The sequence below is a fragment of the Scatophagus argus genome, chromosome 2 (assembly GCF_020382885.2).
Source record: "Scatophagus argus isolate fScaArg1 chromosome 2, fScaArg1.pri, whole genome shotgun sequence".
Lineage (NCBI taxonomy): Eukaryota > Metazoa > Chordata > Actinopteri > Scatophagidae > Scatophagus > Scatophagus argus.
Window position 1 is genome coordinate 19,174,885 of NC_058494.1, and position 12,369 is coordinate 19,187,253.

At 38.9% G+C, this 12,369-nt stretch overlaps 1 protein-coding gene and 1 long non-coding RNA gene across 22 annotated transcripts in view; one reads left to right on the plus strand and one right to left on the minus strand.

The window, feature by feature from the left end:
• Nucleotides 1–12,369, plus strand: part of inpp4b (inositol polyphosphate-4-phosphatase type II B) — a 207,159-nt gene that overhangs the window by 185,644 nt on the left and 9,146 nt on the right. For 18 of the 21 annotated variants that reach the window (XM_046415765.1, XM_046415787.1, XM_046415751.1 and 15 more), the window contains 6 exons: nt 1,260–1,386; nt 2,866–3,006; nt 3,417–3,514; nt 4,087–4,199; nt 4,690–4,844; nt 8,191–8,381. In XM_046415765.1, coding sequence (XP_046271721.1) covers nt 1,260–1,386; nt 2,866–3,006; nt 3,417–3,514; nt 4,087–4,199; nt 4,690–4,844; nt 8,191–8,365 — 809 coding nt within the window. In that variant the 3' untranslated portion in view covers nt 8,366–8,381. Of the gene's footprint in view, nt 1–1,259; nt 1,387–2,865; nt 3,007–3,416; nt 3,515–4,086; nt 4,200–4,689; nt 4,845–8,190; nt 8,382–10,958; nt 12,237–12,369 lie in introns of those variants that run through there. The other 3 variants (XM_046415793.1, XM_046415901.1, XM_046415830.1) reach the window with 2 other exon arrangements.
• Nucleotides 2,967–10,083, minus strand: LOC124073677. Its single transcript, XR_006845706.1, has 3 exons — nt 9,774–10,083; nt 3,669–3,826; nt 2,967–3,432 (listed from the first exon to the last, which is right to left on the minus strand). It is a non-coding gene; the product is annotated as an uncharacterized LOC124073677 (long non-coding RNA).

Below are 12,369 nucleotides of genomic sequence, written 5' to 3' on the forward strand. Positions count from 1 at the left end.
GTATCACGGGAACTTTTATCTTTTTTTGGTTTTTATACAGGATGTTCCAGGTGTGGGCGGCACGGTGGTGCAGTGGTTAGCACTGTCGCCTCATAGCAACAGGGTTCCAGGTTCGAATCCCGGTCTGGGCCCTTCTATGTGGAGTTTGCATGTTCTCCCTGTGCCTGCGTGGGTTTTCTCCGGGTGCTCCGGCTTCCTCCCACAATACCAAAAACATGCACATTAGGTTAATTGACTACTCTAAATTGCCCCTAGGTGTGAGTGTGAGAGTGTGTGGTTGTCTGTCTTTGTGTGTTGGCCCTGCGATTGACTGGCGACCAGTCCAGGGTGAACCCCGCCTCTCGCCCATAGTCAGCTGGGATAGGCTCCAGCTCCCCCGCGACCCTGACGGATAAGCGGTATATGAAAATGGATGGATGTTCCAGGTGTAGGTTCACTAGAGACTAAAGGGGAGGTGCCTGTAAGATATGAGCACACCTGTTCGAGTACCATACATCACCATGACCAAAGCTCTCATTCATGCTGCTTTGCCAGAGCTCATGGTGCAGCGCTCAAAGAATAGAGTGGCCAGCAAAACAGCTGAAACGCAGCTAATGCCCTGACCCTTTTCATATGATGCCACTTTTTCCACATTTCATCATCCAGACAACCAGGGATGCACAGCATTTATTGGACAGATAAATTATCAGCTCGATAATGGGAAATTTTATTTTGAATAGAAGCGATTATATGAAGCCACTTTCAGTGACTTTAAAAACACATCTACGCACACTGCTATGTTAGGTGGCAGCATGCACCTTTGAAGTTTGTTTGCAATCCACTAATGAACACAGAGAAGAAGAAGAAGAAGAGCCTTCTACAGTTTTAGGGGAAGACATGTCTGGAAAGTACAATAGATGTTTAGAGAGTAAGACGGTCTTAACGTGACAAAATCTTGTTTGTGTTGTGGAATATTAAATCATCCATCTATGTTCAATACATTTCACCTGTTCTTACCCTCGGTTGTGCATAATTTACAGGTTATGAGCATCTTTTTAAAATACAGAAATGTGAAATTATCTGTTATTGGTTATCAGTATCAGTTGAGAAAAAATACATTTTGTGCATCACTACCGATCAGCTTTTGAAATTTTGACTAAATAAGAGCTCACCTCATTTTGAGTAACTAAAAAGATATGTGATGAGTAAGAATAAAATCACTGTTAATTTTTGTTTTGTTTTTGTTGTTGTTGTTGTTGTTGTTTTTTTAACTGTTTAAGGTGAAGAGATTGGGATGCTGGAGGACATGGAGGTTGGAATCTCAGACCTGCAGAGAGTCATGTTTCAGATCACGGAGGCCAAGACGGATGACCTCAGTGACCTCCAGCCTTTAGTACGTGGCCAACGGTGAGACATTATCTTCTTCTTTGCTTTAATATGTTCAGCTACTCCATGTGATAACCTAAAAGAAAGCTGCAGACCACTGCAGCCTGTTGTAGCATGTACAGTCATTATGTACACTATTGGTATGGGGCTGTTTTTCGGCCACTTCCAGTGAAGGGAAATCTTTATGCCTCAGCATACCGACATTCCCACAGAAAAACTCCAAAATCTTGTGGAAAGCCTTCCCAGAAGAGCGAAAGCTGTTATAGCTGCAAAGCTGTCTGTGTATTTAGAATGTGATGCCATTAAAGTCCCTGTTGGTGTCCCAGTACTTTTGTCCATATAGTGTATTTAGATAACTATCAGATGTCAGCCAGATGCCAACAAAAATCTCCTGATGGGCACTGAAATTACAAGCAGCTAATTAAATTGTCATCTTTTGACTATAAGATTCCAGTGTGACACTTAATTTTATGGGTTAATTTTATAGAGAGTAGAGGCTGTGTTTATTTGTTCATTTGCTAAACTTTAATCCCAAGTAACTGCCAATATAGCCTTATACAACCCAGTTCAGTTCAGTCTGGTTTGTTTTTGCTGTGAACTTTAAAAAAAATCCTGCATATGAACATACGAATACAGTCTTTCTGGTTCACAAAACTTTCTTCTCAACTGTTACCTGCTGTTTCATAAGCACACAGATCAGTGGGCACCAACTAAGTGAAGTGTCAGGTCATTTTCATTATGTTCTGTAAAATAAAGTGTTAAGAATTCGAGGTTCTCTTATGTAACAATTTACAATGTAACTGATCATAATGAGTAAGTGTCAGCGGGTCCAGTGATTGTGCAAGGCGTGTGCAACACTGAATAACATCACATACTTGTGCTGTAGGCTCGAGCTTTGCTGAGCAAAGGTTTCGGTGTAACATTAACTAATTATAAGCAGAAGGAGTCGCAGCCGTTTCTTCATTTACGAGAACCAAAGGGAAGTTTACTACTTACGGTTTACAGCATCATAAACGGTTCTGACTAGCGAGTTTTCTAAAAGCAGATGAGGTTGCACTGAGTAATCTCCTAGGGTCTGGCGCATTTTGTCTGCTGTTTTTCTGCTGTTTTGATCCAACTCCAGACCACAGGGCAGTGATTCATGTTCAGTAGTTCACTTGTAGGACGTTTACCACAGCAAGGTCAAGCCAGTTTATTTGAGCTCGGCCTTGTGCTCATTATTACAGGTAAGGTAAGATGATACACTCTTATGTCACATCCCATCCACTCCACGTCAGTCTTGAAGCATTCTGTCTCACTGAAACACCCTTTCTCTCATGCATACTCACACACACACATCAGTCTCTCTTTTTACAGCTTGCTCAGGCCTGCCTTAGGTGTCAGATTGTACAACTTCCCAAACGTATCAAATTCTGCATCATTGCAAAGGGTTTCAAACTCCTGTTTAACCATTTTATCTCTTTTAACTTGTGTTTCTTTTTTTCCTCTACGTGCTTCCAGAGACCACTTCACTGTAGAAGTGCCATTACCAACACTGGTTTTCCAGACCTTGCCAGAGGAGATCAAGGAGGGCAAGCCTCTACGAGTATTCCCAGTGCTGTTTAACGTGGGCATCAATGAACAGCAGACTATAGCTGAGAGGTACTGCACACACTCTTTGTTCTCTCTGAAAGGACAAGCAGTCTTTGTGTGAACATGTTAACAAACAGTAGTCTTTTATGGAAAAAAAGGAGTTTATTCTTTATTTTTCACTCTTAAAAAAAAAATGCATTTATATCCAGAAATTAAGTCAGTGTAATCCTTATGCAAAGGAGGCATTTAACACTCGAATGACATACTCACTTTCCCTCATAGGCAAAGAGTTGTTCAGCATGTAACTGTGCTGCATTTACGTTTGTTAATTACCGGTAGTTGAAAATGTTTTAGGTTTCCTCTACAGTCCCCTGCTCTTCATTATAGTTACATCAACTGATTCTGACATCAACCGACTCAGTGAGCATGTTGGTGATGCTCCATCACCGCTGACTGTGTCTCCTCTGTCTTCTTCTCAGGTTTGGAGATATCTCTCTGCAAGAGAGAATAAACCAGAAGAACTTTGAGATGTTAGAAGCCTATTATAAATCTTTAAGTGAAAAGCTGTCGTTAGAATGTAAGTTTTCATTTCTCTTTTATTTCTTTAACCAAAGACAAACAACTTCTGTCTCCCACTGCAGCACATTGACTCTTACAGTTGTTCACTTACAGTGTATTGAGTAACGTATGGAGTTTAGTGCATCAAGACATTTTATGAATTGAGACTTTACCAGTTAGACAGCAGGTCCTGGGAGCAACCAGTCACTCAGCAGGCAGATCATGTAATATGTATTAAGCTGGAGTCCTTCCTGCAGCTGGCTTTGATTCCAGCCCGGCCCCTTTGCTGCATGTCTTGACTCATTTCCTGTCTCTTTGTGGCTGTCGCTCTCTGAATAAAGCAGAAATTCCAAAAAGAGAGGAAGAAAGAAAGTCGTTAATCATCAGCGTTAAGTTTTATTTTTGCTTAACGTGTTTGCTTATTTTTTTTAAGTAGTATTTTTTTATTATTTTGTCTGCTCACGCTCATTAATCCGACAGAACTTGCATGTAGCCACGAGTGGCAGGCTGTACTCCTGTACCTTTACTTTTGCCAGAACAAAACAGGAAACATACCTTACTGGAAATGCGTTTGTGTTTTTTTGTGAACAGGTCTACCGTGTTTTCATGCACAGTCTGACATAAAGGAGTTACTTGAAACCCTGGGCCAGAATGTAGTTACAAAGAAGAGAAAGAATGTGGAGATACTGTGGATTGCTGGAATGGTAAGCAGTATTGTTACTGTGACCATTCGTCCTTGTCAAGGAGCACTGTTTTCTCTGAACCAAATAAATGAACTTTCTCAGCTGTGATCTTTAAACACATAGATGTAGTCTAGCGTTACATTTTTTTGACATATTGATATTTCGTGGACTTTAATGAGAGCGCTGAGCCGAACAAACTGTAACTATCTGAGCACGATGGATTGACTTTATAAACACTGACCTTTTACCTGACATTCAGTGTCTGTCAATGCATTGTTGAACGTGCACTTTTCACTGAAACAATGTATCCAGTGAGTTTTCTGTGTAATCTAAAGTAATCATCTGTTGTACTAAAGTGCGTAACTCATCAGTTGAACATTAGACTGATTTAAAGTCTGCGTTGGATCAGAACGCACACGTAAAACAAGGCAACATCACTTTTAAGGACAACTAAAGGAACAGTTTGCGTTTGTGATGCATGTAAACACTGCAGTTGTCCGCTTCCTTTCAGATCTGCCGAAGGTTAAATGGCATCAGGTTTACCAGCTGTAAAAGTGCCAAAGACCGGACATCCATGTCTGTCACATTGGAGCAGTGTGCCCTCCTACGTGACGAACACCAGCTCAGCAAGGATTACTTCATCCGTGCTCTGGACTGTATGAGGAGGTAAGACAGGAACAAGAAACGGTACAAAACTATTATGGGTGCAAGTTATTGTTCCAACCGATCTAAAACACGCGCCATCTAAGAAATGACCAAAAATAACTCAATGACATAGTTTTCTATTTGATGTGGTATGTAGCCCTGCAGATAGTTCTGGTTTTATTTATTGAGAAAGAAGATCTGTCTGATCTGATTTCTGCCAGCATTCCAATGCAATAGGAGCTCAAAACAATGCAAAACCTTTACAAACTGGAACAGAAACATGTCTTTGTAGAGACACAGTCCTGGTTTCTCTGGATAATTCACAGGCCTGTTTTAAATGGAGCTACTTTCTACAAAAGAAATGGTTCCTATTGCTTCCTGAGGGACTGGCGATGAGCTCTGCGGTTTATCCAAAATAATCAACAAACCCTACACAAAAAAACACCTTTCACTTCTACTGTATTGGCCTGTCAGCGAGTTTTCAGCTGGAATATCTCGAAATTTCAGCTCATTGACTGAAACTAAACTCTCAGCGCGGGTAGATGCTAATAGAGGCAATGGAGAAGAATTTAGCTGAACTGGCCCTTTAGGTAGTATTTCTCAATTGTTAGGAGTTGCATTCCTTAAACAGACATGTTGTTAAAAACATCTGGTTGAAGTAATAACCTGCACCCGCAACACATAATGGGAGCAAAAGTTGACGTCCATGGCACACGTCCAATGCATTTTTTCTGCAGCTTAGCACTGTTAGGTGTGCCAGCATAAACATCATAACGTGTTCCCACCATCATCACGACCTTCCATTCACAAAGGCTGCCCTGCATGTTCCTGTCCGTGGGGACACTGCTGTCTTTAGTGTTTGTTGTTTGTTGTTTGTCAGCAGGGTGAACGTCTACATCTGCATCTTTCTAAATCTGACAAATTCCAATTTAAGGACTTTTTTTTTTTTTTTAGGCTGTTTGAATGTGCACATCTGAAATTTCTGTGGTAATGACCGACAGAGGTTTTGTAAAGCAACGAGTTAATGCAACTAATACGTCTGAAAGATGCAATCATAATCATAATAATCAACTTTTATTGGCAGTATATATATTTTTACACACACTGAATTTTTCCTCGGCATTTAACCCATTCTTAATTGAATACACATGCAACACCCAGCAAGTATGTAATATAAGGCAAAACACAGGAAGCTGAACAACATTATACTCTAGTGAGTTGGATGTCAAAAATAAGTCTTCACCCAGTCAAACGTGTGATAGGTAGAAAACAGTACAGCTTAGGTGTGGTGAGGTTAAATAAATATTAAGATCAGTGATTTTATAGCCACCTTTGTAGTAGGTTTGCCATTTAAAACCATTCAGTAGTACTCTAAGTTATTATACAGTTACTGCGTCTGAAAGTGGTGCTTCTAATTGGTTTGATGTTTTCTGTCTGACTGGCTTACAGTGATTTTATTCGCATAGAAAATTACAGGTAATCATGTGCACATGTACAAATTATGTACAATCTAATGAGGATATTGTTAAACCAAAATAGTGTCCTGAATTTATGTGTGACAGGTTACCGTAATTACTTCCTGGTGTCTGAAATTTTTGAACAAATGCCAAGCAGCTCCCATAGAGGGTTGAAACCACAACGCAGCAGTGATTCACATTGACCTACTGCAGGAGCTGCATTCAAACTTAGTTCAGGGATTGAATACAGTACCCACACAGTGATTAGTTGTACTTCTTAGATGACTGTATTTGCGTTCCAAAAATGCATACTTCTGATTTTCTCTTCTTGGTGATTTCATTTCATAAAAGCAAGATGGTGGGAGATCAGTGAAGAAGCTTGAAGAAGCCCACCCCCCACCCCACACACACACACCCCCACACACACCAGCACGCTCACTAAAATCAGATTAAATCTGCAAAACCCTGCAAACAGGTCTATTTTGTTCTAAATGGATGAAGGCTGTGGTTAAGCCTCTGTTCTTAGTAGATTAATTAGTCTTTAAGAGGGAGAATTTAACATTATTTTAGTGTTGAAGTGAAGTGAGGAGTGAGAGGATAATTAGGGGGTTAGTTAGAAGGAGGAAACTCTTGACGCACTTTTTAAGTGTTGAATATGAACAATATGGTTTGTTGTATTTCAACATTTTTTGGGCTGACGGTTTTTGCTGTATTAGATTGGATGTACAGAATTAGTACGGATTTAATATGTCAGAACTGATTTAAAGCTTACTGTTTTAAATGTTAAAATACTGACATCAGCACATTTATCACAATTAAAGACACTGTCAGTAGAGTTTGTGTTGTCACACCTGTGCTGTACACCTGAAGTATGTTTGCTTTGCTCTTACCTGTTAAGTCAGTGATGTTTGAGAAAGATCCTTATTGGTTTTAGTTTTAACAGGTGGAAATTTCCATTTTGTGTCTATACATACAACAGTTTCAAGTGATATTTACGTGAATTGGGCTGAAAATTCGTATCTTGTGTTTGTTTAATTGATTTGGCCAATTTTGTTATTTTTTTGAATAGGAATTCAGAAGGCTTTCGCGATAGTAGAGAGTACATTTATTCACCCAACCATGATCTAAATAATCGGTAGCTACAACAGCATTTTACAGCTGCGTGTAATATTATTCAGTTTGTCATTTACCTAACCTGCTGGTCTGTGCATGCAACAGCAAATACAGAGTTAGTGTATACGATTTAGTCTGTTCTTCTTGTCAGACTGGCCATCAGGTATTTCATGTATGACTCAGTTAAAACCTCGAGGCATGTGCTTTTCAATGTTTTCAGAGTTTCATTACTGTTTCATCATCTGCTTCTGATCTCTAACAGTGAAAAAGAAGCCGTTTAACTCAAACAAACAAAGATATTTTTGGTAGCAAGTCTGTTAAAAACAAAGTGTGAGTGAAGTGGAATGGCATCCCAAAGAAAATCAACACGTTAAAGCGAACTTTAAAAAAAAAAAAAAAAAAAAAACAGGCGTCACGTGTCACAAAAGAACCTGCTGAACCACTACTGTAAACATGACTGTTTTCTCAACACCTCAGTGTCAGCTGGATCAGATGTAATGAAACACATTCTGCATGACAACCTTTTCGCATCGACCCGCATGCCTCGTCTTCCATCTCGGCTTGTCGTGAGCCCGTTTCTCACATTTCTGCTCTGTGCTTGTCTGTGGCTTTTTGAGGCAAAGTCTGTGCTAATGGCTCTTTATCTAAGTGGGCCTTCTGGTGCCGACCTGCACTGGCTCCCAGGTGGTCAGCCTGCGCCTTAAGTCCCACTTAGATGGCATCTAGAGTGTACTAACCCCTCAGTGTTTTGATCTATCTCTGTTGGTTCTGTTTCACTCTGATGGGCGCCCCTGCAGTCGGCTGACCCAGGGAGACTTTGGGCAGTGTGAGGACCCTGAGGCTGGCACCGTGACAGAGAACAAACCAGCGTCACGACACTTTTACCCCATTGCCCTGCTGCTTGTTAGCTCCCACTTACTGGTTGTGTGGCTCATTTTAAGTCTTGTTTTTCTGCTTGCAAAATACCAATAAATTGCTGACAACGCCACCTCTACTCGCTTCTTCTTTCTGTGTTTGCTGGTTATTCTTTCATGAGTGGTGGTAGTGTGATCTGTGGTCTGATTGGCTTTCTCCTATAATCACATCTAATACAGCGAGTGGGTTAATATCGACGTCAAGATCTACCATTCTACCATTCTAAAAAAATTTATTTCAGTCAGATGTCTCAAGTGAAATAAGCAGCAATTAAACATTTAATCTTTTCTGAAAAACTCTAGTCTGTAATATTTGGCCAAGAGAAAACTTTTCTGAAACTAATGTTAGAGTTTTCACTAACTTCACCACAAAATGCATAAAGTTAATTATGACTCTCAGGCATTTTATGGTGAAATGGTATTAATTTATGTTTTTCTGTCAACAACATTGCAGTAGTCCTTCTGTCAAAACTGTCTAATTTTCCCACTGTTGTGTCTTCCGATCCCAAGCTCGTTACTCCTACTAATATAAAAATATTTAAAAAAAAAAAAAAAAAAAAAGTCACAATTGTGCACTTTGGTTTTCCGAAAACAAGCGCTGATGTTACTCACACAAGAAGTAGTGCATCTGGTTGGGACTATTTTCAGTCGTGTACATTTGGTGTACTTGTGAGTACTTGGAGCAGCAAGATGAGGAATGTGGGATTGACTCAGAGTAAATGTGCTTGTTTATCATACTAAAAAGCATTACCCAGTGCAACAGTGTTCATTAACGTGTCTATTGGAGAAAATTTTATTGCTCAGAAGGGTAAAAAGTCACGCGTAATACACACACAGCATGTACGGACAAACAAACACAACCAAGCGTGAAGTGAAAACTTGACCTCATCTGTGAATTCTTTTCAGCTGCAGCAATGGTTGGTTATCAATGCAGATAACAACTTGCACCACCCCACACTACTTAAATCTTTTTTGCTTTTATTGAGAAACGCCAAGAGGCAGGATCCACATGCTGTATGAACAACTTCTGGTATTTTGCATTATTGTGGCAAAGCTTCATTTACTGCACATAATGATTGTTATGTCGCTCCTCAGACCACTGATGTCTTTATAACATGATGCTGCTGTTTTTATATCTGGGTAATTGTAGCTCTTTTTTGAGAAAACGCAAGCAAATGACTGAGTAAACGAGCAGCTTCGCCGGCTTTTGTGCAGAGTTGGTATGAATGGCAGAAACAAAATGAAATCATGTAGAAAAACATTTTCTGAATTGGTTGTTGTAGTAAGTAGCAGCACTGAGATTTACACTCGCCCACCAAAAATATCTTAAGGTCTTCAGAGTCTACAGTACAAGCATAGAAAAATGGCATTTAACTCAATAGCAGAAACTTCCCTGAAACAACGTCACAAGTGGTGCTGTACAGTACACACAGAAGATTAATAATTAATGATTTGCGCAAACTGACCTTTTAAGAAATACATAAGTCTTGTTGTGTTCCAAACTTCGCAGTCCAACGAGTTTTGGTTCTCACTACTTTACACTGTGCTCTTTTAACGGCTGTTTTAATGCTGTAACACTTTGTCCTTTCCAGTAAAACCAGTATGGGCCCATAAAAAAAACCGCATCCGTCACACACTGAATCTCAGATGTGACGATTTATGTCCAGGAGGAGTTTTAGGTCATAGTTGTGGTGGAGATCTGGTACTGGATTGCATTTTCATGGGCGCTATTCAATATATTGAAATTAAACATTAAAAACAAATATATTATTTCATTTACAGTGCTGGAGGGCAACACTTATCACTGGCCTGTCGCGTGTCTGGAATCTAACCCGCTTGGCTTTGGTCCTGCATTATGCTTTCAAACAGAAAGTTAATCTTTGATATATGACTGCAGAATTTGACAGACAAAAGTTAACACGGTGTCAGGGTGTTTTAAGGTACTAAAACCTGAATAAATGAGCCAGGTCATGTTTGAAAGGTAGTTTTTTGTTATTGTCATTGAATCATTCTTTACTTGATTATTTTAATTTTTTTTCCTTCTTTATATTTATATTCCACCACAGTTCAGAGGCAAATATTGTACTTTTTACTCCACTACATTTATCTGCTAACTTTAGTTTGTAGTGGCTTTGCAGATTCCGATTAGTAACCCAAATGAAATACAAACACATAAATTGTGACGTACATAAAGACTTTATTGATCCCCAGGGCGGATCAAGCTAGTATATAAATTAATTAAACACATCCCAGCCTTTGCCAGCTGCAACATTGAAGTGATACACTGTGGTACAATGGTACACATTAATGAATCCAGTACTGTAATATACGTATACGTATACAGTGCATTTCTACGCTGTTATCAACCTGACCTTTCGAATGTATCACGTGTTTTGTTTTGTTTTGCTTTGCTTCAATCATATTAAACAACCACTAACTTTTATTCAGTAACACAGCGGTGTTTCGAAATGTCGTTTTATTTTGAGCTAAAATTTTCAAAAATATTTCGGGACAAGAAGAGTCTTTAAAAGCCTCTGTCTCTCTCTCTCTCTCTCTCTATTATTGAAAACACAACTTGCACACATTCATGTTTACATTTTTGTTTTTCTTTCTTCCCTCATTCCTCCTCGCCCTCTTTATTTGAACACCAGAGAAGGATGTCGGATTGAGAACGTTCAAAAGAATATTAGATGCAGGAAATATGCCTTCAACATGCTGCAGCTGATGGCCTTTCCAAAGTGCTACCGACCACCAGAGGGGACTTACGGAAAAGTTGACTCTTGAGGACACAAGCCATGCACTGCAAAGCCTCTCGTTGTCTGTCAATATGAAAGCTTACAGATAATTGTGAAAAAGTGTTAAATGTTTTATTATATGTAACCAAAAAGAAAAACTTGCTGGATGGTATATGTTTGTTGTTCTAATTTTTTTTTGGTTGTTTTTATGTGAGCTGGATTTGCCAAATGTATTATTTGTCAATTTAATGCACTTTTTTTTTGTTTTTTTAAATTTCCTCTTGGATGGCCTATGCAGTGAGAAACTGTACAGGTGTGTGGGCAAACCATCTGCAGAAAACCTCTGTATGTGACTGTACAGCATGTTGCAGACCTCAGGCAGTTCAGTCTACAAATTTGCATTTCTTTGTCAGAAGAATTCCCCTGGCAGAAATTAAACTTTATCAAAAGTGTGATAAAAATAACTTGAAGCTCTTATTACTTTTTCTCAACTATCTCAGAGATGATGACGTCTCAGCTGATGCAGTTAAAAGGTTAAAAGAAAGGCTAGTTTAGTTTTTGTTTTTTTTTGGCATCTCTTCTGTTCTCAAAGTGAAGAATGAGCTTCCATGTCACAGTGTTTTTGTGGTATAATTACTGCTCTCACCTGTTCTGAGCTTTACAGGATGAAAAGTGCCAAACCTGAAGGTATGTGCTGCTCCCCAAGTTTCTGCATTTGATCTGTACATTTTTTTTTATGATATCACACATCCTGATCCGAACTTTTTGTTTGTTTGTTTGTTTTTTTACTGTTGTACATGTATTTTCATTCATTTGGACCAAAGTGTCCCCATGGATGTTAAGTAACATGCCAGTATTTCATAACACGTATTGAATCAAGTTGATAATTCATCCCATTCTCTTAACGTTTGCACCTGAACTTTTTCCACAGTATTTTTATATCTCGAGGTACAAGCCACTGAAACCACATGAAACACATGTAGAAATTAAAATAGGATGATGATGATATTGGACCATAATTTCTTGATGCTCTATAAAAAACTCCATTATTTATTTTTATATTCTATAAAGATTTTATATTCAAAGGGTTGATACCTTGGACTTTATCGCATGTTTTAAATGTATTTTTGTGTTATAAATTGGACATTTACAACTGGCTATTTGAAATTGAATTAAAGAATGGTTTAATGTGGATATTTGCGGTTGTATAATAATGTATGCGTGTGCGTTTGGCAGATGGTTTATATTGAATCTCACAGGTGTGCGTTTAATTGAGCCAGTAAAATACTACTAGTTTAACCCATATGCTGTACTATTTTATTTAATC